Genomic DNA, 26,174 nt, shown 5'->3' with positions numbered 1-26,174 from the left:
AATTCATAAGATGCACCAGTTTCCAGTTTAGGTGAGTGTTTCATTAATAAATGTCAGAAATATATTTTACAGTATTTCTTTTGACTATACATAGGCTCTACATCTAGTTGTACATATATTGAAAATTAATGTACAAATAATATAATGTTCTCTTTCAAGGGAATGCCATTTGTTTTTCATTGAATTAGTTATTCTTGGTTATTGTAAATCCAAGGTGGAACGCAAGCACATTTAGTATGCTTCAGACAGCACCTAAAGCCAAGTGCATGTGGTATTTGCCACATATTTAAAATCAGCAATATGACTGGATTTCAAAGATTGACTGGAACCCAGGATTTACATATTACTTTCAAAATCCCTGTCATGCTGTCAAACAGGGAGTGTATGGAGAAGGGTCAGCTGCTGCTGATGTTTACTTTGTGTTTTATTTTTATTATCCTTTTTCTGTGTAAAAGGCTTTGAGAACATTTTCATTGAAAAGTGAATATAAATAACAACACCAGTGTTCCATGATGCATACTTTATTCCCATTACTTCTGGGAATAGATGCTTGTCTGAACAGAAAAGGGACAGGTTGTATTGCAAAAAGTGTGAACATATATTAAAAAATTTCCTGAATATGTATAAACAAAGAAAAAGAAGTCAGTCAAAAGAAAAGCAAGAATAGATATAAGAAATGATTCATTACAAGAGGGGGCAATGATAAAACAGGAAATGGGGGAAATGAGGTTAGTCTATTTAACAGTTCAGCAAGCCTTATTGCATTATTCTTTGGATTCATGAAGCATGAGAGTTTCTTATTTCAGAGAGAGAGAAAAGTTCAAAACACATTTTAGTTTAATCTTTATCGTGATACATATAAATTTTTTTTGCCTGCTTTTCTCATATCTGAGAAAGCTCTAAATGTTAGATTAATATAATGTGCAGTGCAATCTAAAGCAAGTGTACTCAGAAATGAGTTCCATTGAGTTTAATGTGTGTTTTCTGCCAGACAGGGCTTAGGAAGACTCACACTGACAAAGTCTGAAAATGTTTTTTATTTTATATGATGACATATCCTTACTGAGTATGTCCCATGGCTAAAGATGGCATTTACATGAGTTTCACCACCAATACAGAGATTTTTAAAATTCTTTATGGCATATGGTTGCCTCAGTCAAGGCAGAAAGGCTATGCATAAATACAATAAATAAATAAATAGTGTACCAGCCACTCAGGTACACATATATACCAGGTTTCAAATGATACGGGACTCAGATAATTTGCTGACATATTATCTGCACCTGGTACCATGTGATGCTAAAGTGAGTGTAATAAATGTACAAAGCAACACCATCAGATTTAGAAATGTGTGTAAACAAAAGTGATGAATCTCTGAGTTATCACATACCACTGATGCATAAGGATGGAAGTACATGTTTTCAGAAAGACATGACTACTGCCAAAAATGTCACCTCTAATTTTAGTCCCCCTCTTCAAATGAATGATATCAGGACATTAATTAAGTGGAATTGCACATTATGGAGGAGGAGAAACTTGACATGGGGCTGCCATTTTTGGCATGTGTAGTTCCACCTTGAGAGTGTTGTGATCGTTTGTGCTTGTAGTCAAACTGCTGCTGGTTAGTGTTTTGCTAACTAGTTCAAAGGTTTATTTTCATCTGAGAAAGAGTAGTGGGTTTTTAAAGAGTATTTCAGATGAAGATGTTAATATTATTGCTTGTCTTTGGTCAGGGACACCATGTTGCAAACTGTAGCATTTTCTGAATGTGAAATTTAATGCATGTAACTCTTCAAAATGAGTGTCAGCAGTCAGTATCATCTGCAACTGCAGGAGAATGATTCCTGTTGTTTGAAAGCTACATTTTTCTTTGTAATTTGATGTTTCTGATGTGCTAATGGGATGCGAATACTACCCATGGAAAATGAAGCCCAATCTTAATAATTCTGGGCATTAAGTGAACTAAATTCTCCCCCCGCCCGAGACTTATACTAGTTTTAAGAAGAACTACCCATGTCTCTTGTTCTGAATAGCTTCTCCCTGTACTTTAGCTAACATCTTTAAAACCAGCAGAGGGAGAGAGGCTATTTCCCTATAGCAGATCGTTTGGTGGGAAGAACTTTGAATGGAAAAAGAAAAAGACATGCATCCTGCAGCCAGCTAGCAGGTGTTAGGAATCATTACTTCAATTTCTTCTATTTTCAGCAAAAGGGGTTTGGATTAGATTTTTCCTATATAACTTCATAGTGTAAATGTTGTAAACAACTAAGTATTTCTGTTCAACTTTTATTATTGTGTTTCGTTTTATAATCGGTTAGTAGCTGTTTCATCTGTTGGAGCTGCTAAAGATGTACCAAAAAAAATCTGTCAACAAAATATTAATATTCATTGGTGTCGGGGCTAAATCTAAGTTTGTAAACAAATACAAAAGAAATATGCAAATTGTAGAGAATCTCAAGGGAAGTAGGCCTTCTTCTTACTGCTTACTTCTGCTAACCACTGTCCATTTGTCTATTTATTCACTAGACAAATTCAGTAAACTATCCAGAGCCTCTCTCTTCAAACTACAAAACTTCACCATATCACTTATAGCAGGTTACATACTCTATGCAAATGCATTTAATATAGCCCCAATGCTTAAAAAATTTTTTTTTTAGAAAATGCAAAGCTGGTTCGAGAGGTGTCAGCTTAGTTTCAACTCCCCTTGGTCCCAGTCTCTGCTAAGACCAGCAGTGGGCCCTGGTCATTCTACTGTTTACAAACCTGCTCTACTCTACACAAACCTCCTTAGTTTGTGTTTCAAAGTCAATTACAAAGTAGTGGTGCACCAACAGAGCTAATTTCTGGCAATAAACAATAATGAGACTTCATGTGTGGCCTGTCATCTTGCATGTTGTCAGGGCTTGGCCAAGTTCTGAGACTAAATGCAGCTGAGAGTCTGATTCTGATTCAAAAGGGGACAATGACAGATGATGTGGTTGAGACAGCCTGGGGTTAGATACAATGTGAGGATCAAAAGGGGCAGAGGCTGAAGACATGGCCAAGGATTGGCTGGTGGGTCAGGTATCAAATCAGGAGGATGAGGACCAAATGGACCAGAGTCAAAAGATGTGATTGAGGACAGGGTCATGGTCAAGTACCAAATGAGACAGGCAAGGAAGTGTGTGGTTATTCAGTAGAAGGAGTTGCTCAAACTGCAGAGATGGCATGGATGCAAATATTTTGTAGAACTTAGTTTGTCTGAATTGTCTTGTGAGGTCAGCTGGTTCTATTTAGGCTTTACGATCAGCTGGCAATGTTCAGGCTAGTACTGATCAGTGTGGTTAAATATCCAACAGAGCATAACACCCAGCTGACAAAGGAGTCAGCACACAATCACTTTACTGGCTTTCACAGGAGAATGCACACCTATGCCTCCTAACTTTTTGTGGAATATCTAACATTGCCCGATCGTGAAAACATTCCCATACTGTTTTCTATTTCTTATTATATTTTCATTAATTTAGCTGATAACATTATGTACTCACATTTTATTTTCCTACACTTTTGCATTTTTCTAGAATATAAATTTAAAAATATAATGACTTTGTAGGGGTTGCCTACGGGCTTGGGGTGGTGTGTCACCAATATGCCAAACACACACACACACACACATAAAGCTGCCCAGAGATGTAAGTTTTGAGTGGTATAAAAATATGTTGAATGAATGAATGAATGAATGAATGAATATATATCAGTGCCACCCACTGTTGGAAACTGGTTTTACTCAGTAAAATCAGTAAAACTACTTTGTTTTTTAATGGATTTTGTTGCAAGCCACCATTTTGAAGAGTGGTAACATAGAAATCCTTTAAATAAATAAAATATAAAAGTTGTGAACTCTTCATTTTTTGGTAATTATGGCTTTACATTTTCAAAGAGCAGTTAACCACATATGTTTAAAAAGAAGGAATACTGAATTCTAAAAGCTGCATTCAATTGATTGCTGTACTCAAGAGTCAACTCAGAAACTTTCATCCATCCTTAGACATTCTTCAGAACATGCCAATGTGGAACTGTTATGGGTGGTAACTAGTTAACCTACTTCAAATAGAATTCCCTGAAAGATCAGCAGAGGTCAGTTCAGTTCAGCAACATTTACTTGAGGGAGAAATGCCATCTGGGAAACATTTTAAAAAGAAGTCAACATTCGTGAATGAGTGAGAGAAGGAATACTCAAATTGTTACCTTTGCACAGAAAGAAATACATGTGAATTCACCTCCATGTTTAAAACAGAATCCAGTACATAAAAGGTTTGTAGATTTTTAACTTGTTGGCAGAGCCACTGCATGTTATCCATCTGGATTTGGACACAGGAATTGTGTCCTATGTATTAGTATCATTGGGCAGCTGCTGAGAGGTCTCAGAAGGGTTTCTGCTCACCTTTGATATTACCTCTGTGCCCATGGCCTTGTGTGGTGGTAGTGGTGACTCTCTTGGGATTCTCCCAGATAGGAGGAGGCCCATGGATGGCAGTTTGATGAAGGGCCCCTGTAGCCAGCCCTACAGGAGGTAGTTGGTTTGAATGGTGGCTGTATGTTAATACAGCTTTCTGCCAAAGAAGCAACCTAGCAGCTCTGTACAACCTTTATTGTTCCATTCTACTTTTGTGGTCTTGGATTTAGCTTGCACTCCTAAGCATTCTTATAATTCCTTTGAACTCAGTGGGACTAATTTCTGTGTAAGCAGTTAGCCTGACAGAGGGATAGCTCTGTCCATATGAGGTCACAGCCTCAGGTGCTGAGCATCCTTGGGTGGCAAGTGTTTTTTTTGCCCCACCCCACCCCACCCCACCCCACCCCCACTGCAGGTGTCACTGATGTGCCTGCTGTCTCTGTCCTGCCACCACTCCCTCTCAGCTTTTTTCTCACCTGCTCTTCAACCTCACCACAAGCTTCAACTTCTGGAGTGTGCCTGCACAAGGCAGCATGGAGTGTACCTCCAGCAGTGCCAGCTGTCCTCTCTTTATTAACATTAGTTTTCTGAAGTACTGAACAAGCCATGAACGAAGTTTGTGGTGAAGGTTTTTTTCTGTTTAAGTTTAAGTATTTTAAAATAAATGGATATTTTAAATATCTTAAATTCATGAATGAACAGGCAGTATATAAATATATTAAATAGATTAAAACAAATAAGAAAAATATTAAGGATTAGGGATGGGCATGAAATGTGTTTTGAACTTTGTGTCGAGCTCAAAACGAAATGCAAAACAGTTGAAAGGTTTCATCTACACAGCAGTCGAACCAGCTGTTTCAACAAAAATACTCCAAATTTTTCTAGTGTTTCAGCCATAGGGAACAATGGGGAAACTGCTTAATTGCTTATTGCTATCGACAAAGCTGTTATTATAATACAAAATATATAAACAAGCATATTGCCTGTAGGGCGCAAGAGCCCATTACAATGAATCAGTTAAGTATCAGCTGAATTTGTAGATGTTATTTAGAATTGTGGTTTCTTAGAATCTCCCTTTGTTTTATTAAAGCATTCAACAAAAACACCAGATAAGGATCGCAGGTTTTAAATATGCAGAATATCAGATCTAAAATCCTTATTGTTTCTAGTTTACTTGTGCAATTAATATTCCATAAGTAACCCAAATAGAACAAAGTAGATTCTAAAATATAAGAACATGATTTCTCTGCTGGATAGGACCTAATTGTTGGTACTGTGTCAGGAGAGAAACAATGAAGGCTGCTTGTTCTATTATTTATATGAATTGACTGACTTGGCAGATGCCACTGCAGTAACCCTTTCTTGCAAGTGCAGAGCGGAAGATAAAAAAAATAATCTGTCTTTCTTCAGCATCAAAGAGGACACCAAGTACTGTTCAAAAAGGCAAAATCCTTGTAAGCTTATCATGATCTGTGCACAAAGGGGCAAATATATTGTTGGTTTATTATTAAAGAGTCTGCTAGATCTATTTAATGAGCTCACTGTTGGAAACAAGATGGCTAACACACTGCTTAACCCTTCATCACATAACCTGTGGAAATCAATTGAAAAAACTGTTGTTGTTGTTGTTGTTGTTGATGAAATGATAGACAATTTTAGATGCGAGTCCTATTGGTAGCATATAACAAACCAAAACAAATTCAAGTTTTTCATATTGTATGTGAAGGATGATTTTAAGTTGCTTAGGAGTTTACTTGCTCTGCTTTTCATAATTTTGCATAGCTTCATTTGATGGGCTCATATTTCTAGAACTGAATTTTTGAGCAGAAGAAATGCAGACTTGAAAAACTACTGCCTGAGTCTACATTCTGCTATTCAAGTGAAAAACAGAAAGGACTGTGACACTCTGTTCTAATGAGCAGGTGTGCCAGCCAGAGCTTCCTCGCAGTTTGCGAGGACCACTGGGCTGAATGGTCGAGGCCAGCAGCTGCTCCCACTCTGCTCAGCAGCGCTGCCACCGCCACCACATGGGTGAGGGGGGCCTGCTCAGCTCACTGCCCAACACACCACACCCTGGCCACACACATGTTGCAGCTATAATTCTTGAAGTTTTTGGAGCAGCGGAATCAGCACTGTGGGGCAGCGGTGGGGTGGGGGGGTGGCAGGAGTCCCCCCCGGCTTTTGGAGCCCCCCTGGACCTTGGAGGCAATGGACCGAGTCCCCAAGGTCCAGGGGTAAGAGCGCCTCTGTTTACATGCATTCCTGAAGCACTAGTTTCAGCCTGACAATCTCCAAGCCACAGTGGCTTAGGGAGGGCATGGGCAGCCAGTGTTTTTTTGGGTAGCCCTCTCGTGGCAGGCTCTCTACCCTGGTGGTGAACTCCCTTGGTGGCGATGATGCCCCCAGCCTCCCTGACCCCAGTGATGGCTGAGACATGCTCCTATCACTTGCACTTCAGCCAGCAATAATCCTGAAGCAGCTGGGAATGAAGAATGTTGGCATGGTATAAAGGCAAGAGCTGGGAGTGGGAGGACTCCCCCCTCCTGCATCTCACGGTGCCCTGCACTACACACAAAGTGGCTGTTCACATTAGAGCAGCTGCCGTGCCCGGCATGGTTGCTTCTCCCCCATGCCTCACTGACAAAAGTGATGTTGGGACAGGGTGTGTGTGAACCCAGCAGTGATTGTGCACACAATCGCTGGCTGAGGTTAAGCAAACCACAGGGTTCAAATGTGGGGCTAGGCGGTGGGGAGGCACTGCCAGGATCAGGCTATATCCTAACACTTCACACATACAGCCCAGCCCAGTCTAGGCTGCCCTAGTTTGGGCTAGGCTGCATATGTGAATAGCCTCATTACTTCAAATTTATTGAGTTTTTTTCTTAGAGCCTGAGCCCTTGTTGTCTGTCATTTCTTCAACATCGTAAGTTTCCCATATCAAAAAGCATGGTATGATCAAATTCTAAATCCAGAATGAACAAGGAAACCAATTCTATGCATTTAGCCCATTCCTGCATGTACCATTTGTTGTTTTAAAAATAGTGCTGTAATTTCCAGAATGCTCTCGAGGTTGCCACTTGCCAGCACTAAAAATTACTTTAGTTTTAGCCACAAAACGTTTTAATGTCTAGGCCAGACAATGAGTTAAGGGTATTAGAAGCCTAGTATCCTAGCCAAATTCCCACACGGATAATGCCATCTTGCTTTCCTATTTTTCTCTGTTATTTCATACGGATGTAGTTAATGCATTTAGTTTTTCATGGTAAATTTATGAAGAAGCAAGGAGAAAAAAACTCACCTATTGTAAAATCTCACAAAACTCAACTAGGATATACTTGTGAAAAGTTTGTTTGTCCCCCACTGCCTAACTAGCAAGCAAGGTGTCTTCATATTATTAATTAATTTATTACATTTATATACCGCCCCATCCAAACGGCTATGGGCGATGCAACGACTCTGGGCCATTTAATATAAATTGTTTATAAATTGTTTTAACTCAAAAGACATATGGAACAATGAGTGGAGGAGGAAGACCACTATTTCCTAGTCAGGACTGAGTTTCCTTCCTCGGCCCCTGCCTTAGTATCAGCCAGGTGTTCAGCCAGATATCTCTGCTGCATATATTTTCATTTCAATACAAGTGAAACACCACATAATTCATGATATCTGCCATTCCAACAAAATATCATTTAATTAATGAAATTATAAGCATTCCAGCTGTTTTAGCTCCCACACATACCTGGGCAGCTTTCCATGTTTTAAGCTGTGAAAAGTCATGGATAATTCTATAAAAATTGTAAAATCCATTACTACTCTGACAAACATGTAGCCTTAGCTATGGTTTTAATCTTTAGATCCTACTCCAGATGTTTGGGTTAGGCTTACTCTGTGATAAGTTCTTTATTCTTCAGGACTGAGCCAAGGTTTGTATGTCCGTTTTATATATGGGAATTCATATTTATGGTAGCCATTTATTTTAGGCACGAGTTGGTATCTTTGCTCTGATGGTGAGATACACAGACTGTGTGCATGACTGTTTGCCTGAAGTCATTGTTGGCTATTTTTTCTTCATCCCTTAGACTATAACTGTTATATTGTGCCAATTATCATCAGTAATTTCACTGAAGTTAAAAATACTTTTTATTTAATTTTTGTTTCTTGGCCTTTTCTGAAACCAGCTTGGACATCCGGCATTTCCCTTTCCACATAGGGCTCTAATCTGCATTGGATGATCCTGAGCATTATTTTGCTAGCATGTGTAATTAAGGCTATTGTGCGATGGTTTGCGCAATCTGTTGAATCTCCTTTCTTTGGTATGGGTTTGTAGACTGACCTCTTCCAATCTGTTGGCCACTGTGTTATTCTCCAAAATTTGCTGGCACAGTTTGGTTAGCGCCTTGGTTGATTCTTCTTCTGTTGCCTGCCATATTTCTGTAGCTATTCCATCAATTCCTGTAGCCTTCTTGGTAATGACCAGAGTGCTGGGAATCTGGGTAAATTAATAGGACAGATCCGAAACCCGAATCGATTCGAATTGCATCAGCCACGATTCAATTTGTACCCGAATCTAGCCAATGGACCACAGGGCTAGATTCTAGCCAATGGACCACAGGTCCTAGGACCACAGACCAGGACCAGGACCACAGGTCCAATCTAGCCAATGGACCACAGGTCCTTTAGAAAGCTTGTTAAAACTTGGCTTTTTACCCAGGCTTTTAAATAATCATTTTTACTGTTGCTTCTGTGTCTTTTTACTTGTTGTATTGTTTTTATGCCTGTTTTTAATATGTTTTTATATTTTTAGCTTGATGTTTTTATTGCCTTTTTATTGTATGTTTTAACTTTTGTAAACCGCCTTGGGGTTGTCTTTTAACGAAAGGCGGTATATAAATGCAACAATAAATAAATAAATAAAATACATTTTTACTCACTCAATATGTCTTTCTTGTTAGATATGTGCCAAAGTTCCTAGGCAGGCCTTTCATCTGTATTAGATGAATACTTAGGAAGAAATGTATTTATATCCCACATATCTGTGCTCCCACTCATTTCTGCTCCCCTGACCCCTCCAAAAAGTTAACTCAAAATTATCACTGGAAAATGTTAGGGTTAATCCTAGGCAGCTTTTCGTGAAGTTTTAAACTGAATTTATTAGCTCTCTGCTGCTCTTATGACTCCCTTTATGATGTTTTAGGCTGCTGTTTTCAAGCTGATTTTCCTGTTGCGCTGTTATGATAATAATTTGCTGGTTTTCATGTGTTTACTATAAGTTGCCTTACAGAGAGTAACTGATACAGATAGTAAACTGATTCAGAGAAGATCGAACAGAGATGGATGGAGTATACTTAAAATCTGTACAGCAGGGACGTCAACATCCAAGATACTCTAGAATATATTCCCTACTTGCAAGAACCTCTAGTATGGGAAGATGAAGTTAGATCAGCACTTAAAAGAAGAAGAAGAAGAAAAGGCCAAGATACAAGAAACATCATTGTCGATACACGCTGGATAATTGAGAAAGCCAAAGAACACCAAAAAGAAGTCGATATATGCTTTCTTGAGTACAGAAAAGCCTTCAATTGTGTTGAACACGTCAAGTTGTGGAATGTCCTTAGGAAAATGGGTGTCCAAGAACATCTCCAGATAGAACAGACTGGTTCCAGATCGGCAAAGGAGTAAGACAATGCTATATACTTTCGTCTTCTTTATTCAATTTATATACTAAACATATACTGAGAGAAGCTGGATTGGAAGAAGATGAGTGTGGTTTTAAAGGTGGAGGAAGAAAGATCAATAACTTGTGCTATGCTCATGATACCACTCTGATAGCTGAGAATGCGGGTGATCTGCAAGCTCTAGTAATGAAAATCAAGGAGCTGAGTGATAAACTGGGACTATAACTAAATGTAAGGAAGACTAAATTAATGACAACGGGTACAGCAACCAGACTTAGAAATGATAATGAAGACATTGGAGTGGTGGATAGCTTCTGCCTTTTAGGATTGACCCTCAACAGTAAAGGATCCAACAGTCAAGAAATACGCTGCAGACTAGCGTTTGTAGGGTTGCGATGAAGGCCTTGGAAAAGGTATTTAGATGCCGCAACGTGTCTATACCTACAAAGATTGGAATCGTTCAGACAATGGTTTTTCCTGTGACACTCTATGGATGCGAAAGCTGGACTTTGAAGAAGCAAGATAGAAAAAGTATTAATGCTTTTGAACTTTGGTGCTGGAGAAAACTTTTGAGGATACCATGGACAGCCAAGTTGAACCATGGAAAACAAACAAATGGATCACAGAACAAATCAAGCCAGAATTCTCACTCGAGGCACAAATGACAAGGCTCAAACTATCATACTTCGGGCACATTATGTGAAGACCCAGCTCCCTTGAGAAGTCCATAATTCTCAAAGTTGAAGGAAAGAGAAGAAGAGGATGACCAGCAGCAAGGTGGATGGACAATAATGAATGCACCACTGAGAGACCTTAAAGGCCAAGTTGAAGACAGATCATCCTGGAGAGAATCTATCTATGTGGTGGCTAAGAGTTGACACCGACTTGATGGCACTTAATCAATCAATCAATCAATCAATCAATCAATCAATAAGTTGTCTTGTGTGGCCAGTGCTGAAAGGAGGGGTATCAAATCTCTGACATAAATAAACAAATATTTTAAGCAATGTAGTAACTTCAGTAATATCATTTCACACAATATAGCAGATCAGTTAAGCAGCATTGCCAGCTAACCAGAAAGGCAACTTGTTTACTCCTATGCATATATAAGCAGATTGATTTGCAGTAGTCAGCTGGTGAAGCTTTTTACAGCATGGAGATAAACATTTTCACCTGTTAATTGTACTGATCAAACTCCTGTTTTATATGCATCTTTAGGGATGGCTTCAAAAGTTGCAGTGTAAAATATCAGATAAGTAAACTGATACATTTTATTGCAGCAATCCCTATTCATGGAGAGGTTTGCAAAGTTTTGAGTGTTGGGTAGGGAAAATCAATTCATTCCTAACTCTCGATAAAATAAAGTTGTTTATGAATGGAAATGCCTATAGTTATACTACATAGTGTCTGCCACTATTACTCCTCCTGATATTTTATTTAGAGAGAAAACATCTGGCAGAAGTGGGAGGCAAAGGAATTGGGGGAGAAAATGGCCCTAAAGCACAACATCTATCAAGGGATTACCCAATGAGTCTGCTTCATGGAATGTGTAATATATGAATAACTTCCTTTCCATTCAAGGAATAAGTAGTATTATCTGTTCTTCCCTATCCCATCAAGGGAGGATTCTCCTTTGTGAGTTCCCTGGGTGGGGCTGGAGGGCCTCAGAGTGTTGCCAGCCGTCATCATCAGCCAACACCATTTCAATGGGGAAGAGTCCCCAACTCTTCCCCACCAGACTCCAGCCCTTCCCATCATCCAAGCCTTTATTATATTCCCATACAGGTTCACATTTCCCCTTTCCCCGTCCCTCCTTGAGCTCCCCCTGTTCCCCCAAACCTCCACCTTACTCACCGCTCCTTCCTAAGCCCAGCTCTGGGCTGCTGGTGCTAACTGGGCTGGGCGGTGCCACAGCCACTCCGTTCCTGGCAGCTCTTGCAGCATCATAAGTCTGTGCCTCTGCAGACTCCCCCATTACCTGCCATGGTGCCTCCTGCAGTTCCACTCTTATCGGCAGAGCCTCCTGCCTCACCCTGCTGGGACCAGTGGGCTTCTTCAGCCTGCCTTGGAGCGGGGTTGGCTTCCCACCCTCCCCCCTCATACGTACTGGGACCTACTGGGATAATACATTAGAAATCTCTTTGAAGATGTTGTGAAGAAGTGGGAGGGTGGGATACATGTTTCTCACTTCAGTCCAAATATTTGCCTTCTTTTCAACAGAAGTACCTAAAGTCGACTCAATGAAATTAAACTAAAACATGTAAGATATACCGGTTTGTGGCACACTTCTGTCAACAGCTGGCTCTGGAATTTCTTGACATGTTGTCTTTTTACAGGAATGGTTAAAGCTAGTCCTTTCATGACTGCTGGGATTTCTCAGTACAAACAGACTCCATCTAACATATTATACTCATTTACCATCATGATGGATGACTTCCAAACACAACTGTGAACTATAATTAGTAGATGCTGCTGTAGCTTTATGGATGTATAAGATTATGGTGCTCTTATTACATGGGCCTCAGTACCCTAAAAGTAAACCAATGGTACAATTAGTTGAGACTAAATTAAGTATTCTGATAGATATAATATAAGAACAGAGTACATTCTTCGAACCTGGAGTGAGCCTAGCTTTGCAGCCAAAATGGTGAATACACACATACAAACTAGTTCAGTGTTTCTCAATGTTTTTGGAGTCATGGACTGGTACATCCTTTGTGCACAGTTTCCAAGACCAGCAGTTAGTAAAGGGGTCCCACCCCCACCCCCAGGCACCCCACAAAACAATTTCAAACTGGGGGGCACAGCCACTGGGAGCTCTCCAGAGCTAATTTCTAGGCAGGCAGCCCTCGCTGCTGGGATAACACTCATTTAGCTTCCTCGAAATGAACATTATCCCAGCAGTGAGGGCTGCCTGCCTAGAAATTAGCTCTGGAGAACTCCCTGCAGCGGTGGCCCCCACTGGCTCAAAATTGTTTGGTGGGGGGATTAATTCCTCATGGACCAGCACAGACCAGCACTCGACTCCTCATGGACCGGCACCAGTCCACGGACCAGTGCTTGAGAAACAATGAACTAGTTCATCACCTGGACTTGCCCCAGTGCTTCAAGGAGACTGTTCTCGTTCTCTCTCTCTCTCTCTCTCTCTCTCTCTCTCTCTCTCTCTCTCTCTCTCTCTTAAGAATGGAAGAGTTCTTGGCTGACATACTGTGCAACCACACATCAGCCTAGAAATGTGTGCATGCAAGTTGCACAAGTTACACAAATGCTAATTTTTGCAAATGATGTTACATAAGAATAAGCCAATTGTTTCTAATGGACTTACTCTTATGTAACATTTTCAGCATTACTAGGCTGATGTACTATTGTGCAGAATGTCAGCCTTTATAAACATTGATGCATTTATCCCTTATTTTAAAAGCAATTTCAAAAGAGAAAAACTAGTCCAAGAATAAGGAGGGCTAGAATAATAAGGATGGCTGGCCTCCATGATATCATGGAGGCCAGCAGCATGCATAGCTGGATTCCACTGAATGCATAGCATCCAGCATGCATAACTGGATTCCGGAATTCTGCTGGATTCTGCTGCAGACCTCTTTTGTGCATACCTCCTTGAATAGAGGTTATATATTTGGACTGATACAGCAAGGTTGCTTCCAGACTGACCCCACTGAAGCATGGTTAAAAAGTCACACAAATGTGTTACGAGACTTAATTCTAAATCTGACGTCTTTTTATGGGACTTACTCACAACTAACTTAAACTGAATTTTTATTTATTTATTTATTTATTTATTTATTTATTTTTGCATTTATATACCGCCTTTCGTTAAAAAGATAACCCCAAGGCGGTTTAAAAAAGTTAAAAACATACAATAAAAAGACAATTAAAACATCATGTTAAAAGTATAAAAACATATAAAAACAGGCATAAAAACAATACAACAAATACAACAAATAAAAACACAGAGAAGCCACAGTGGAAAACGATCATGTAAAAGCCTGGGTAAAAAGCCAAGTCTTTAAAAGCGTTCTAAAGACTTGGCTTTTTACCCAGGCTTTTACATGATTGTTTTCTACTGCGGCTTCTCTGTGTTTTTATTTGTTGTATTTGTTGTATTGTTTTTATGCCTGTTTTTATATGTTTTTTTAATTGAAGTGAAAGGGTAAGATTCTCAGTTTTCACATGGCAATACACGTCCTTGTTATCATTTCTACTTTCTATAGTTAATGCCACCAAAAATAAGATAGCTTGCACTGCTGAAAAAAATGTAATGTTGGGACATTTGAGCTTTCAGAACAAGCCACAAGATGCTTCATTTGAAGAAATAAAACTGTGTTGCATGGCTTTCTCCAAAAGGAAAGAAGTATTTTAAAGCTACAACTAAAGCTCTCTTCGCACATTATATACAACCCTAGTGCCAACAGGTGCGTCCCAGTCAGTGTTCCTTCTAACAGGGATTCTCAGAGGTTGACTACAACTCCCAAAAGCCCCAAGCAAAAGCCATTGCAGCTGGGGATGCTGGGAGTTGTTCTCAACAACATCTGGGAATCCCTGTTAGAGGGCACACTGGTCCCAGCAAGCCTTGTGCCTGCGCTCCTTATCTATACCACCCACTCTCTATGCATACAGCATTCATCTGCAGAGACAAACACTGTGCTCAGAAACAGATCCTCCCCATGGTTAAGAACAATGGACATTCAGCATTAGGGGTCATGGGGTGGATCTTACCACAAGTACAGTGTTTGTCTCTGCTGACAAGCTCTGTATGCATGGCAGTGGCATAGCAAGAGCACAGGCAGCCTGTGTTCTTAGGGGCAGCCACCTCACCACAGCAGCACATCCCCTTCCATGGTGGTAGCACACTCCAGGTGGTCCTAGTAGTGGTGGCAGCCTCCTCCCTCCACAGCGATGGTAGGCTCCTACTACCCACATGTCATGATCCAGCTGGCTCTGCCCTCATGGTGACTGGGAACAAAGATCATACATGTGCCTTCATTCCCAGCCACCCTGGAATCAGAACCCCAAGTGGCTGGGAAGTGGTGGCATCCTGCAGAAGTGCAGCACACTGTTGGGAATTGGCAGCTTGGTGCACTGCAGGGAGGAGGAGAAATCTGTCATGAATGCAGCAGCAGGCAGCAAGAGTGCAGCGGAGCATGGCAGCCCCAGAAGTGGCTGGCCAGCTGACGAGCAGGGGAGGGGAGGGGAGGGGAGGGAAACAAGGTAGCCCTAGAGGCAAGCGTGGCTTCCCCAGAGGCAGGGCAGCATGTATTCTTGGGATGCGTGCACCCCATTATAGCTCCACCCCAATGCATGGGGACCATGATTAAGGAATGCATCAGCATAGGGGCCGGAGTTGCCCGTGATCTTCTTCTGCAGTGTACACGGTTACATAACGCCTGAACGGGGCTAAAAAATATTTCTGCTGAAGGGTTATTTATAAAATATATCTATGTGCATTAACAAATGTGATGGGTTTTAGTGATCAAATACAGTTGCTAATATTTCTTTTTAATGATCAGATGCTATGGCTAATCCTCCTAATAATGACATGAAAGAACATGATGTGTTGCTAATGAAATCTGTGTGCTTTTGAAGTTAGATAAGGTGCTCTTCAGTAACTAATGCAATATTGCTGCCAGTGTGGATAAACGGAGCAATTGGTTATAATCTTCCTCTTGTATTGCTTTTAGTGGAAAACTGCATTTTATTGCCCTGTATAGTATTATCCTAATCTGAAAATTGCTCAGGGACAAAAATGCAAAACTTCATAGCTTACAGAGATGATGTTTCAGGAATGAGGGGTAGCATTTTCAATCAAAGTAATCTTGTGGGGGTCCTTTATTATTATTATTATTATTATTATTATTACTACTACTACTACTACTACTATTATGCAGTTTTTCCTTGATTATGCCACTGCAATTGCTCTTAATTGGGAATCTTTAAGAAGGAAGTCAAATCTGTCTGATGTATCCAACTCCATTACCATTAAATCCTACTAGACACATTAATTAATATTGGATATGGCCAAAACTATATCTTTTACATCACTGTTCCTAGACCATTTAATACCAAAATAGTCCTAAATATGTTCATTGGCTCAGTTCAGTTGTAATGGCAACCATGGTTTAGCACAAAATGAATGAGTCTTGGAGAGTTTTGGATGCATATAACTCAGGTTTGTGTCACTAGGAGTTGCTTATGTGAATCTCAGATCATGGCATTACTGTCACATCTATAGGTGTACTTTTTTATTTATTTGAATGAATACCTTAAAAGTACAGCCTTTATCACTGAACACTTAACTACTTTCAGAGCAGCTTGCATGTTTTCAAAATCAAAATGCAAAGAAATAAAAGAGCATTTGAGTTAAACAACAGCCGTAAAACCATAAACAGCTAGAGCACCTAATAAGTAGTTCTAGGTAGAACTTATGGTGCCTACTTTCCACTTCTTTTAACTTGGTGCTTCTTACCAAGGATATTCCATGTACTGAATCAATGCACTGTCCAGACAGGAATAAGACCACACATGCTTTTTTGATGTCATGACCCCGGCCTCAATTTGTGACTCTGTCACAAAACAACTACCCATTTTGCATGGAGGAAGCCCAAAAGCATTTATCTCCCCACAGATTATTGTTCTGCTGTCCCTGGGCAGGAATATCACCTGCCTAGAGAAGCATCAGCTGCTGCCAGTAGCCCCAAGGGTCGGGGTGCCGGGATGCACCACTGCATGTATCCCCACCCCTGGAGCTCCAATAATGTGCTGAGTGCACAGTGAATTATGAGGACCCTCCTTCCCTCCCCGAGTCTTCCAGCTGCAGCTGCTTGCAGCTATGGCTGACACACCATCTAGGAAATGGGGTTAAGAGAGCTATCATTCTCCTAACCCCCTTTTAAAGGGTGGCCCTGTAGGCAGGTTTGCCACTGTGGTGCTTCCGGGATTGGTGCTTCCAGGATTGGGACAGATCTCGGCAGTTCACATGTGCATGCAAAACTGGGATGGGCTCCCTTAGCTCAGTTTTGCATGTGTGTGTGAATAGCCTCAGTGTCCAATCCGAAAGAGGCAGGACCAGCACTGGATCCTGACACTGCCAGAGCTGAGAAGGCCCCAGAGATGCTCTCCATTCAACCTGAACCCCACTGAAGTGACACCCTCAGAACCTGATCCCTGGGGAAGTCAGTTTCTCCCTTCCATTACCGTTTCTGATGTCTGCATGAAAGTGCTGTCAACAGGTGAGACAGGAACAGCTAAAGAGGAATGTCAGACTTCAGGCCAGGTTGGCTACCCCTTTAAGGCTACTGCTCTTCGGGAAGGGAGGCAGAGTCCAGCATGGGTATTAACTAGCTAGTTAGCTATCTATCTAATAAATCACGTTTCAGCAAAATAAGTTCTCAAAGTGGTTTAAATATACCCGTTATTAGAAAATGGTCTCCTTTCTCCAAAGAGCTTCCAATCTAAAAATAAACACAAGGGAGACACCAGCAACATCCACTGGAGGGATGCTTCATTGGGGCTAAATAGGAGAAGTTGTTCTCTCCCTGCTAAATATAAGAGAGCGACTTTGAAAGGTGCTTCTTTGCCCAGATAGCATAGATTGGCCTGAGCTCAGGGAAGAAAAAACTCAGAGGTATTTAAGAGTTCTGTCTACCCTGGCTGTTGATGGATAAATGTGTCCTATGGACCTGTCCATGGTGCTGTCTTGGCTAATGCTACCTTGCCTCATTAGCCCTCAGACCTTTTGGATTCTGTGCAGCAAGACGGGACTGGACATTCTCCCAGTCTAGATGTCTGGAATCTATTTAATCTGCCAAAAATAAATTGTCTGTTTACTTAATCCAATTTTCACAGTGGGTGAGTGAGAATCTAATCTTTCCTCACATATAGGGGATCTTTACCAATGTGGTTCCAGTAACATAAATAAGTAACACATTTCTTTTTCTTTTGAATCTTGATTTCCTAGATTTGGGTTCAAGGCCAAGTGACCATCATGGAAATATTTCTCATAAAAAATGCTAATACTGCTGATGAAAATATACCTACTGTTTCATCCTCAAGGGAAAATCTGTCTGCAGCGAGAAGTTCCACTGAGATTACAGCTAGCACTGTTTCCTTCAACAGGAAACATACCTACCCAGAGAAAGTCATTAAAAATTAGAGCTCCTGGTGTGAAGGAAAGGCCAGGACACGAGTATAATAATATTTGGAAGAGAACCAGGGTCAGCCAGACCATTAAAGATGGCTAAGCACCCACTTAGAGCACAAAGCTGGCAGGGGCGGAGACAACCTGGGTCACGTGGAACCCAGGGTCACCACCCTCCACCCCCTCCCCATGGGCTCCCTCTTGCCATCCTGGCCACAGCAGGCAGTGGGCAGGAGAGTGGGTGCCATGTGGGCGATGAGGAGCGTGTTCCTCCCCTCCCTGCTGTTTTGTAGCGATGGGAAATGTTCGCCCGCCCTTCTGCCCACTATCCTTACTGCCTCCACCTGCTGTTGTGAATGAGATTCTTGAGATTATGGCTCACAGAGTTTTGTTTACATTAGTGATAGAGATTGATGCATCTACAGTGTATTTGTGGGTGAGACTACAGGTATCACCACAAAGGATCAAGTTTCATTTTGCTTCTGCATTGCTATGGAGGATATGTCTGTGGAAGAATTATTATTATTATTATTGTTGTTGTTGTTGTTTACACAGACAGACAGGTGTTATTGACTGGTTTGTTTTATACAGACATCTAGTCCTTCCCAAGGACCTGGGATGGCTGGATTTTATTATCAATGTTGTTGCTGTTATTATAGATATCGTCGCAGAATATAGGCTGTTCCCAGTAAAGTTGCTTTTTGTAATTGGCTGATGGTGATTTCTGTGGCCTTTATGGTATTGAGGTGCTCTTCAAGGTCTTTGGGAACTGTACCCAGGGCGCCAATTACCACTGGGATTATTTTGGTCTTTTTCTGCCACAGCCTTTCAATTTCAATTTGTAGATATTTGTATTTTGTGATTTTTTCTATTTCTTTTTCTTCTAGTCTGCTATTCCCTAGTATTGCTATGTTGATTATTTTAACTTGTTCTTCTTTCTTCTAGACTACAGTTATATCTGGTGTACTGTGTGGCAGATGTTTGTCTGTTTGTAGTCAGTATTATTATTATTATTATTTTTTTTTTTAATGAAACTATCACAGCTCAAACTCATTTTGCTATTCTGTCTCTATAATCTTCCTTTTCAAAGATGTTATGGCGAATGCTGTGACAAAGTGCCAGGTATTACTGGATGTCTTCTTAATGGGATGCAGACTCTTGTAAAAGAAGAGAAGCCATGAGCACTGCATGTTCAGTGTATGGCAGATGCTATGGACTTGGTGCAAGATATATCAGAAAATGTTTTCTGAGTGAAATAGCTTACCTGATCACCTGTCTGAGAATCTCACCAAAATATTTTGCCCGATTTCAACATTTCTGATAGGGAGAGGAGAACATAAATCTGAGGCAATTATGCCTCATGAGGTGGATTGCTGAACCAGCTTACGGTCAGTTACTTTTAATTATAGGGAACTGACTGAGTTCCTTGAGGACATGCAATCTGAAGAAAGAGGAAATCCGGGGGGGGGGGAGCAGAAGGATATACACGAAACTTGCAGAAGTTTACATCTTATTTCATGCTTCTTATCACAAGCTACTTATATCACGCTAGTTATTGCTGCTTGTGTTTGGCTATTTGGACACAGCTCTTTAAAAAGGAAATAAGCTCTTCAAAAAGGTAACCTACAGTTCCAGCAATCAGAATCTGCTACTGCCAAAGCATCTATGGAACAACTTTGAACAGTTTATTTATTTGTATAAAAATATATACCCCAGAGTTCTGCTCAAAGACCACATTCTTTGGCAGCAAATTCTTATCTTTAGAGAGTCCCAGAGAATCTTAGTCACACACTGATACTTGGTGTGAGCCTCACCAGTTTGAATCTCCTAATGAATGTCATAAGGAAATCTTTTATGAAATCAGATGTGTGCTAACACACAAGCAGAATTGAAAAGCTTGTCATAAGATATGATGACAGCACCTACAGTAAAGCTTTTACACAACTGACTTGGAAAATATCTGCAATACCTACTATGAGAACTGACATAAGTTATTAAAATAGGCCTCTACCAATTTCATTCTGTATATCAGAAAGTTACTGTATCTGTTTCAATGTAGAAGTATTCTAGCAATGTATTGCTGAATGTATTTCTTCTAATTGCCCCATATTAATTATTACACACTGAATAACTCTCTCATAGGGATGTGCACAAAATGGGATTTTCATTCCGTTCCAAGCTTGGAACGGAATGCAAATCCCTGGAACGTTTGGACAAACCATTTCCAACAGAATGAGCTTGGAACGTTTCAAATGTTCTGAGCGCCATTTTGGCACGCTAATTTCCCTTGGTTCCTGTTTTTGGCACTGGCTTCCGATTGGCTTGCGATCTCCTTGCTTCATGGTTGGCTTGTTATCATACAAATCAAGTTGATTTGTATGATAACAAGCTAACCAAGAAGCAAAGACATTGTAAGCCAATCAGAAGCCAGTGCCAAAAACAGGAAGCAAGGGGGAAACAGCCCACCAAAATGGCACTTGGAACGCTTGGAACGGGGTCATTTCATTCCAAACTGGAAACAGGACTTCATTTGAAAGGTGTTTTGTTCCGAGCTCAGAACATTCAAAATGGCCTGTTTCGAGTTGGAACGTTTCAAGCTCAGAACATTCTGCACATCCTCCCTACTCCTTCTTTTTTTGTTTTGAGATTTTGTTGAATCTTGGTCTCTGATCCCCTGTTTTGTGGATTTAGAGTATATAGTACAGGGCTGCTGGGCAGGGACATGCTTTAAAAGGAAAATTCAGAATTGTACAATGGTATATGAGTGTAATTCGCACTACAACACACATCTATGCATTTTCCCTGTCTGTGCACACATACTTTGTTACTAGGAATAACTTTCTGTGACATTTAGAAGCCTCACAAAGTTGGTGAAGAGTCTTTAGGGAGTAGCAATGGAGTCTATGGCACGTGTCTTTGGCAGGGAGAGGGGAAATGAGTATGCTTGATTAGGATCTGGGTTCTAGAAGAGCCTAGACTACTCACTTTATTTTCCTCATTGTTATCAGTCACATTTTACATTATCTACTATAATACAACTTTTGCATAACTTTAATTTTTGAACTGCACACGTTCTTTTAGAACTGCACATTTTGTGTCTGAGCGCACCTTTTAAAAAGCTCTAACACATACACAGTCTTTAGCTGTTATTTTATCAGCTGCTTCAGTCTTACTTGAAGTAATAAAAGCGGCAGTAAGAGCTTCACGGGGATAAATCTCCTCATCATTCTTGAATATATTGGCTGACATCCTGATTAAATTACTCAATGGAAGTCCCATTGAAATTAATCGAACAAGTTAGTAACGACTAACTTGTCCTATTAATTTTAATGCTACTTCCATCAAGTAATTTAGTCAGGATGTCAGCTATTGTTTTCCTTTTTCTTTGCAAGCAAAAGTATGGGTAAAAAGCTTCAGCCTTGATTAAGGGACCAGATAAACATTGCTTTGGAAGGCAGATTTGTGTTAGAACTTGGAAATAAGACCCATTATATTTAATCCTATGTTGTTCATAGAATTGCAGCTGTTAGTTCCTGCTCAAAACAAGTTGGCATTTCCCCCTATTCTTTTTCATTCTTCATAGTGATGTAGACTATGGTAATGTAAACTATTTGCTTTTAATGTTTTAAAATATCTAAAAAGCCCATAGCTTTCCCAAAGTTTGGCCTTGCCCCTGTCACCAGTTTTCCTCCGCCTCCACCCCAGAAAATTAAAAATTCTCCACACCTGCAGAAGTGAACATCTAAATTCACATTATACAGTTGGATTTTCTCCAGAAAAAGTATCAGAGGAAAATTAATATTTTCTTTAATTTGACCATTTTCTACTATAATTGAATTCTGTATGTTGTTTCTTTATCCCTTTTCTTTTTCTGTTCACAGGGCAACAGCTACTCACAGGGGCCAAGTTATATTCAAGGATGCCTTAGCCCAGCAGTTGTGTGAACAGGGAGGTAAGTGTTATATGACCATTTACATATTAGTCTTTAATCGCCATTTGTGTTTATAGATACTATTATTTGAGCAGCTAAGTAGCTGGCCACAAGACATACAAAATTAGGATACTGACAACAGCCACTGTGTTGTCATTCCCTTTTTTTGTTGAAGGATTGGTCGACTACTGAATTCTAAACTAAGTAGACTAGAACAGAATTTATGACTATCATAGACCTGATTCGACAATAGACAACACAGCAAAAACATTACATAGGACTCAAACATGTAAAACAAACAATGTAGCAAAACCTAGCCACATTGAAGGGTAATCTCTTTGGAAAAGTTAGATAACAAAAACTCTAAATAAAGTTGATCAAAGTGACCCAGAAACTTCTTCAAAAGAGGGGAAATTAGTTTTGAACGAGCGTTTAAACCGAGTAATCAATCCTTGTTTCACTTTCAAATTTAAAAGGCTGGGGGGAAGTCTAAAATGCATGGTAACAATTCAAGTGGTTACTAAGGACTAAAGTGAGCAAATGGAAAAGAGAATGATAGTTGATAGTTGTGCAAGAGGGGGAATTTCAGTAGTTGTAGTGTTCTCACACATTTATGACACACTCAACCCACCAAAATTCCCTCTTCAACACAACTATGGCCACATTCTCACATGTAACATGGAGCTGCAGGTCCAATGGACCTGCAGCTCCACTTCCCACCCCCACCCTGCTCTCCTGTCCACATTTGGACAAAATGGACAGGAGGTTCTCTGCAGTCAGGGAGACTGCAGAGAAGAGGAAGAACTGGCTGTGTGAGATTTGTTCTTGCATGAAGGACAGCCCACACAGCCAATCACAGCTGGAGAGAGGGAAGAGTTTCCTCCCTCAACTCTGTTTTCACCTAGCCCAGCCTGCTGTTCCACATTTGGATGTACTACAGGCAGCTGGAAACCTTGGATAAGAGCGACGAAACTCACTACAACCCAGGGTTTTGTACTGGAGTTTGGTGAACAAGACCTCAGGTCACTCTCCATACCAGACCAGAGTTTAATGTATTCAAATGTTTAGGTTTGCCAACTTCTGGCCCCTTCAACTCCGGTTTCCCATTACATGCAAGTGGGGCTTATTTATGTTACAGAAATAACTCTTTTCTTACATCTGGCCCTTCTACCAAGCACCCAGTCTTCATTATAGTATTCCCATAATGACTGGTTTAGCCATTATATTCCAGATCTTATCCTTACAGTTTGTTGATTAATGAATTAATCAGCTTTGTACTTCATTCATATTAGTCAAATATGATTTGCTCTCCTTATTTACTTATTTATTTATTTATTGTTGCATTTATATACCGCCTTTCGTTAAAAGACAACCCCAAGACGGTTTACAAAAGTTAAAACATACAATAAAAAGACAATAAAAGTATTAAGCTAAAAAATATAAAAAACAAACCAAATTTAAAATCTATAAAATACAAGCATAAAAACGATACAACAGGTAAAAACACATAGAAGCAGCAGTAAAAACGATTTTGTAAAAGCCTGGATAAAAAGCCAAGTTTTAACAAGCTTTCTAAAAGTCATGATGGCTTTTATAATGCATCGCAAGTTCCCATGACATGCACATTTATTTTTATTCTGAAAAAATATGCCATTCAACCATTATGCCTCCTGTCTAATTCTCCTATCTAAGTCAGTCTTTTTCGATATGAATGCATTTGTAATTCCTATAGTGAACAAGTAAAGTATATGAGGTACACAGAAAATGCTTGAAAATTTCATCTTTGGCCTGGCAATTCTTATGCCATTTGGATATCATTGCATAGTTCTTACCACTTTCTATTCATCAATGTATTCTTACAGCATTATAAAGGTTTTATAAAGCATTATAAAGAAGCCCCTGCTCTTTATATATTGGTAAATCTATACATACTGGCTGACATCCCAACTAAAGAAGTGGGCATGAGACAAAAAAGAAGAAGAAGAAGCCCCTGCAGCAGTGTTCCCTCTAGGGTGTGCACGTGTGCGTGTGCTCACATGTTTTTTGATGTCCACTCAGTTAATTTTAGATCCTGCTTAGGTTTAATCAGGAAGGTCCTACTCCGAATGCGTGTGCTCACACTGTCTTGATAGTGCCACCCAGAACAAAACTCATTCCGCACAAAGACAAAAAACATTAGAGAGCATGTGCTTGCTTGGACATTACATGCTTGTCTTCTTTTGCTAAATAGCCATGGGAGAGGGAGCTTAAACCTTTTGCACCTGCAGTGATCCCAGTCAGGGCTGGTGCACCCTACAGCTGCTGGGCCAAGTTCCCATTGGAGCCAATGAGACTTTTGATCTTTGGTCAGATAGCAGGCATCAGTGCCCCCAATCTGAATCAAGACCATGATGGGCGGGTGGGGGGAGCTTACAGCCATCTTTCCCCTGTAATAGTCTTAATCAGATTCAGGCCTCCTACATGTTCTATGTGTGGAGATAGCAAAGAGCCTAGACACCATGTTGAGCTGAAAAAGAAAACTAACTTTTATTTTCTCTTTCCAAACCTTCCCCTTCTCCCCACACAGTGCCACATAGTGGCTCTGAACTATATACAACTATTACCACACTATGTAACAAAGAAAAGCAAGCAGATAACTGCATAATACATGCTGAAAGTAACATGTTGTTTGACTCTAAGTCCCATTGATTTCAGCAGAATGTACTTCCAAGTGTGCTTGGGATTGCAGCCTTAGCATCTAGAGACTGTCATAATGAATCATTGGTTTGAAATGCATATGAGATTTGGCATGAAACAGACATTGATTTTTATCCCTTGGGAGCCTCCAAGCCACCCAGTTCACTTTTCAGACTGAGCAGGTGAGCTCAGGACTGACTGTGGCACAGGAGCCCCTTCAGTTGAGGAATCAACCTGCGCTTCAGCGTAGAGGACCACACTCTGACAATGACTAAGTGAGGCCGCAGGAGATATACCTCCACCCTAACATGCTACTGCAGGAGGAGGAGGCAGAGTCCAACGCTTCAAAAAGCTGTTGAGGAGACAAAGGAAGGGACAGACAGAAGCAGTATTATTAGAGGAGGAGGTATTGCTGCTGCTTGTCCCTATTCTGGGATGTTATCTGGAAACCTTTGTTTCTTCCAGCAGGAGATCTTGACTGCCTTCTTCTGAGTACTTCTGCCTGAACAAGCTATTCAGAACTGCCTTTTAAGTCAGCCATCTTGGTCCCTGAAGAGATTATCTTACTTGATCATTACCAATATGTAGGCGTGAAGCCTGACCACCAGCAGCTGCTCACCTTGCCCCCTGCATCTGACATCAGACGCAGGGGCTAGCCAATTTCCTTAACAATCAATTAACAATTTCCTTCTCAGTGCCAACCATTAACTCCTGTAGGGGCCACGCGGTCCCTTCGGGAGCCAGACTTGGGCTGGCGCTGTGTTCACAGTGCAGCCAAGAGCAGCTCTACCCAGCCCTTAAAGGCAGGGAAGAGCTGCTCCTGGCTGCGCCTCGAACGCAGCAGCATTTAACTCCTGAATGGGGGCCACGCAGCCCCCACTCGGGTTCTAAACCCCGGCGCCTGATGTCAGATGCGGGGGGCATGTTGAGGCCATGAGGCACGGCCCTTGATTGTGCGTAGCCCGGGTTCTTTAAACCCGTTCACCCAATGGTGGCTCCACCCCTGCCAATATGCCAGAACAACAGATGATGCTAAAGCCAAAAAAGGAGTGGGAAGGGAATGTTTCCATATTTCCTTCATGCTTACCTGCCACTCACTGTCACTTTTTTGAGGGGCCTGACCCCTGGGAAACATGGATCCATTCAACTCCAGCCCTCATACCTCTATTATGTAGGTCAATATACATTCTTAATATAAAGATATAGACCACAGTCTAGGCAAGGTTAAGGTTTAAGTTCCATTGATTTCAAAGAGAGAATCAAACACATGCTTAGCCCTCTCAAGCTAAAATAAATGGGACTTAAAAT

General features: G+C 40.7%; 1 protein-coding gene across 6 annotated transcripts in view; it reads left to right on the top strand.

Annotated features, from left to right (window-relative positions):
• The window catches only part of RELN (reelin), a 554,313-nt gene that overhangs the window by 184,462 nt on the left and 343,677 nt on the right, over positions 1–26,174 (top strand). For all 6 annotated transcript variants that reach the window (XM_053252916.1, XM_053252914.1, XM_053252913.1 and 3 more), the window contains one exon: positions 22,141–22,211. In XM_053252916.1, coding sequence (XP_053108891.1) covers positions 22,141–22,211 — 71 coding nt within the window. The remainder of the gene's footprint in view (positions 1–22,140; positions 22,212–26,174) is intronic.

The sequence above is a fragment of the Hemicordylus capensis genome, chromosome 5 (genome assembly GCF_027244095.1).
Source record: "Hemicordylus capensis ecotype Gifberg chromosome 5, rHemCap1.1.pri, whole genome shotgun sequence".
Classification (NCBI taxonomy): Eukaryota; Metazoa; Chordata; class Lepidosauria; order Squamata; family Cordylidae; genus Hemicordylus; species Hemicordylus capensis.
Note: the sequence above shows the minus strand (reverse complement) of the source record. Positions and strands in the feature narration are given on the sequence as shown.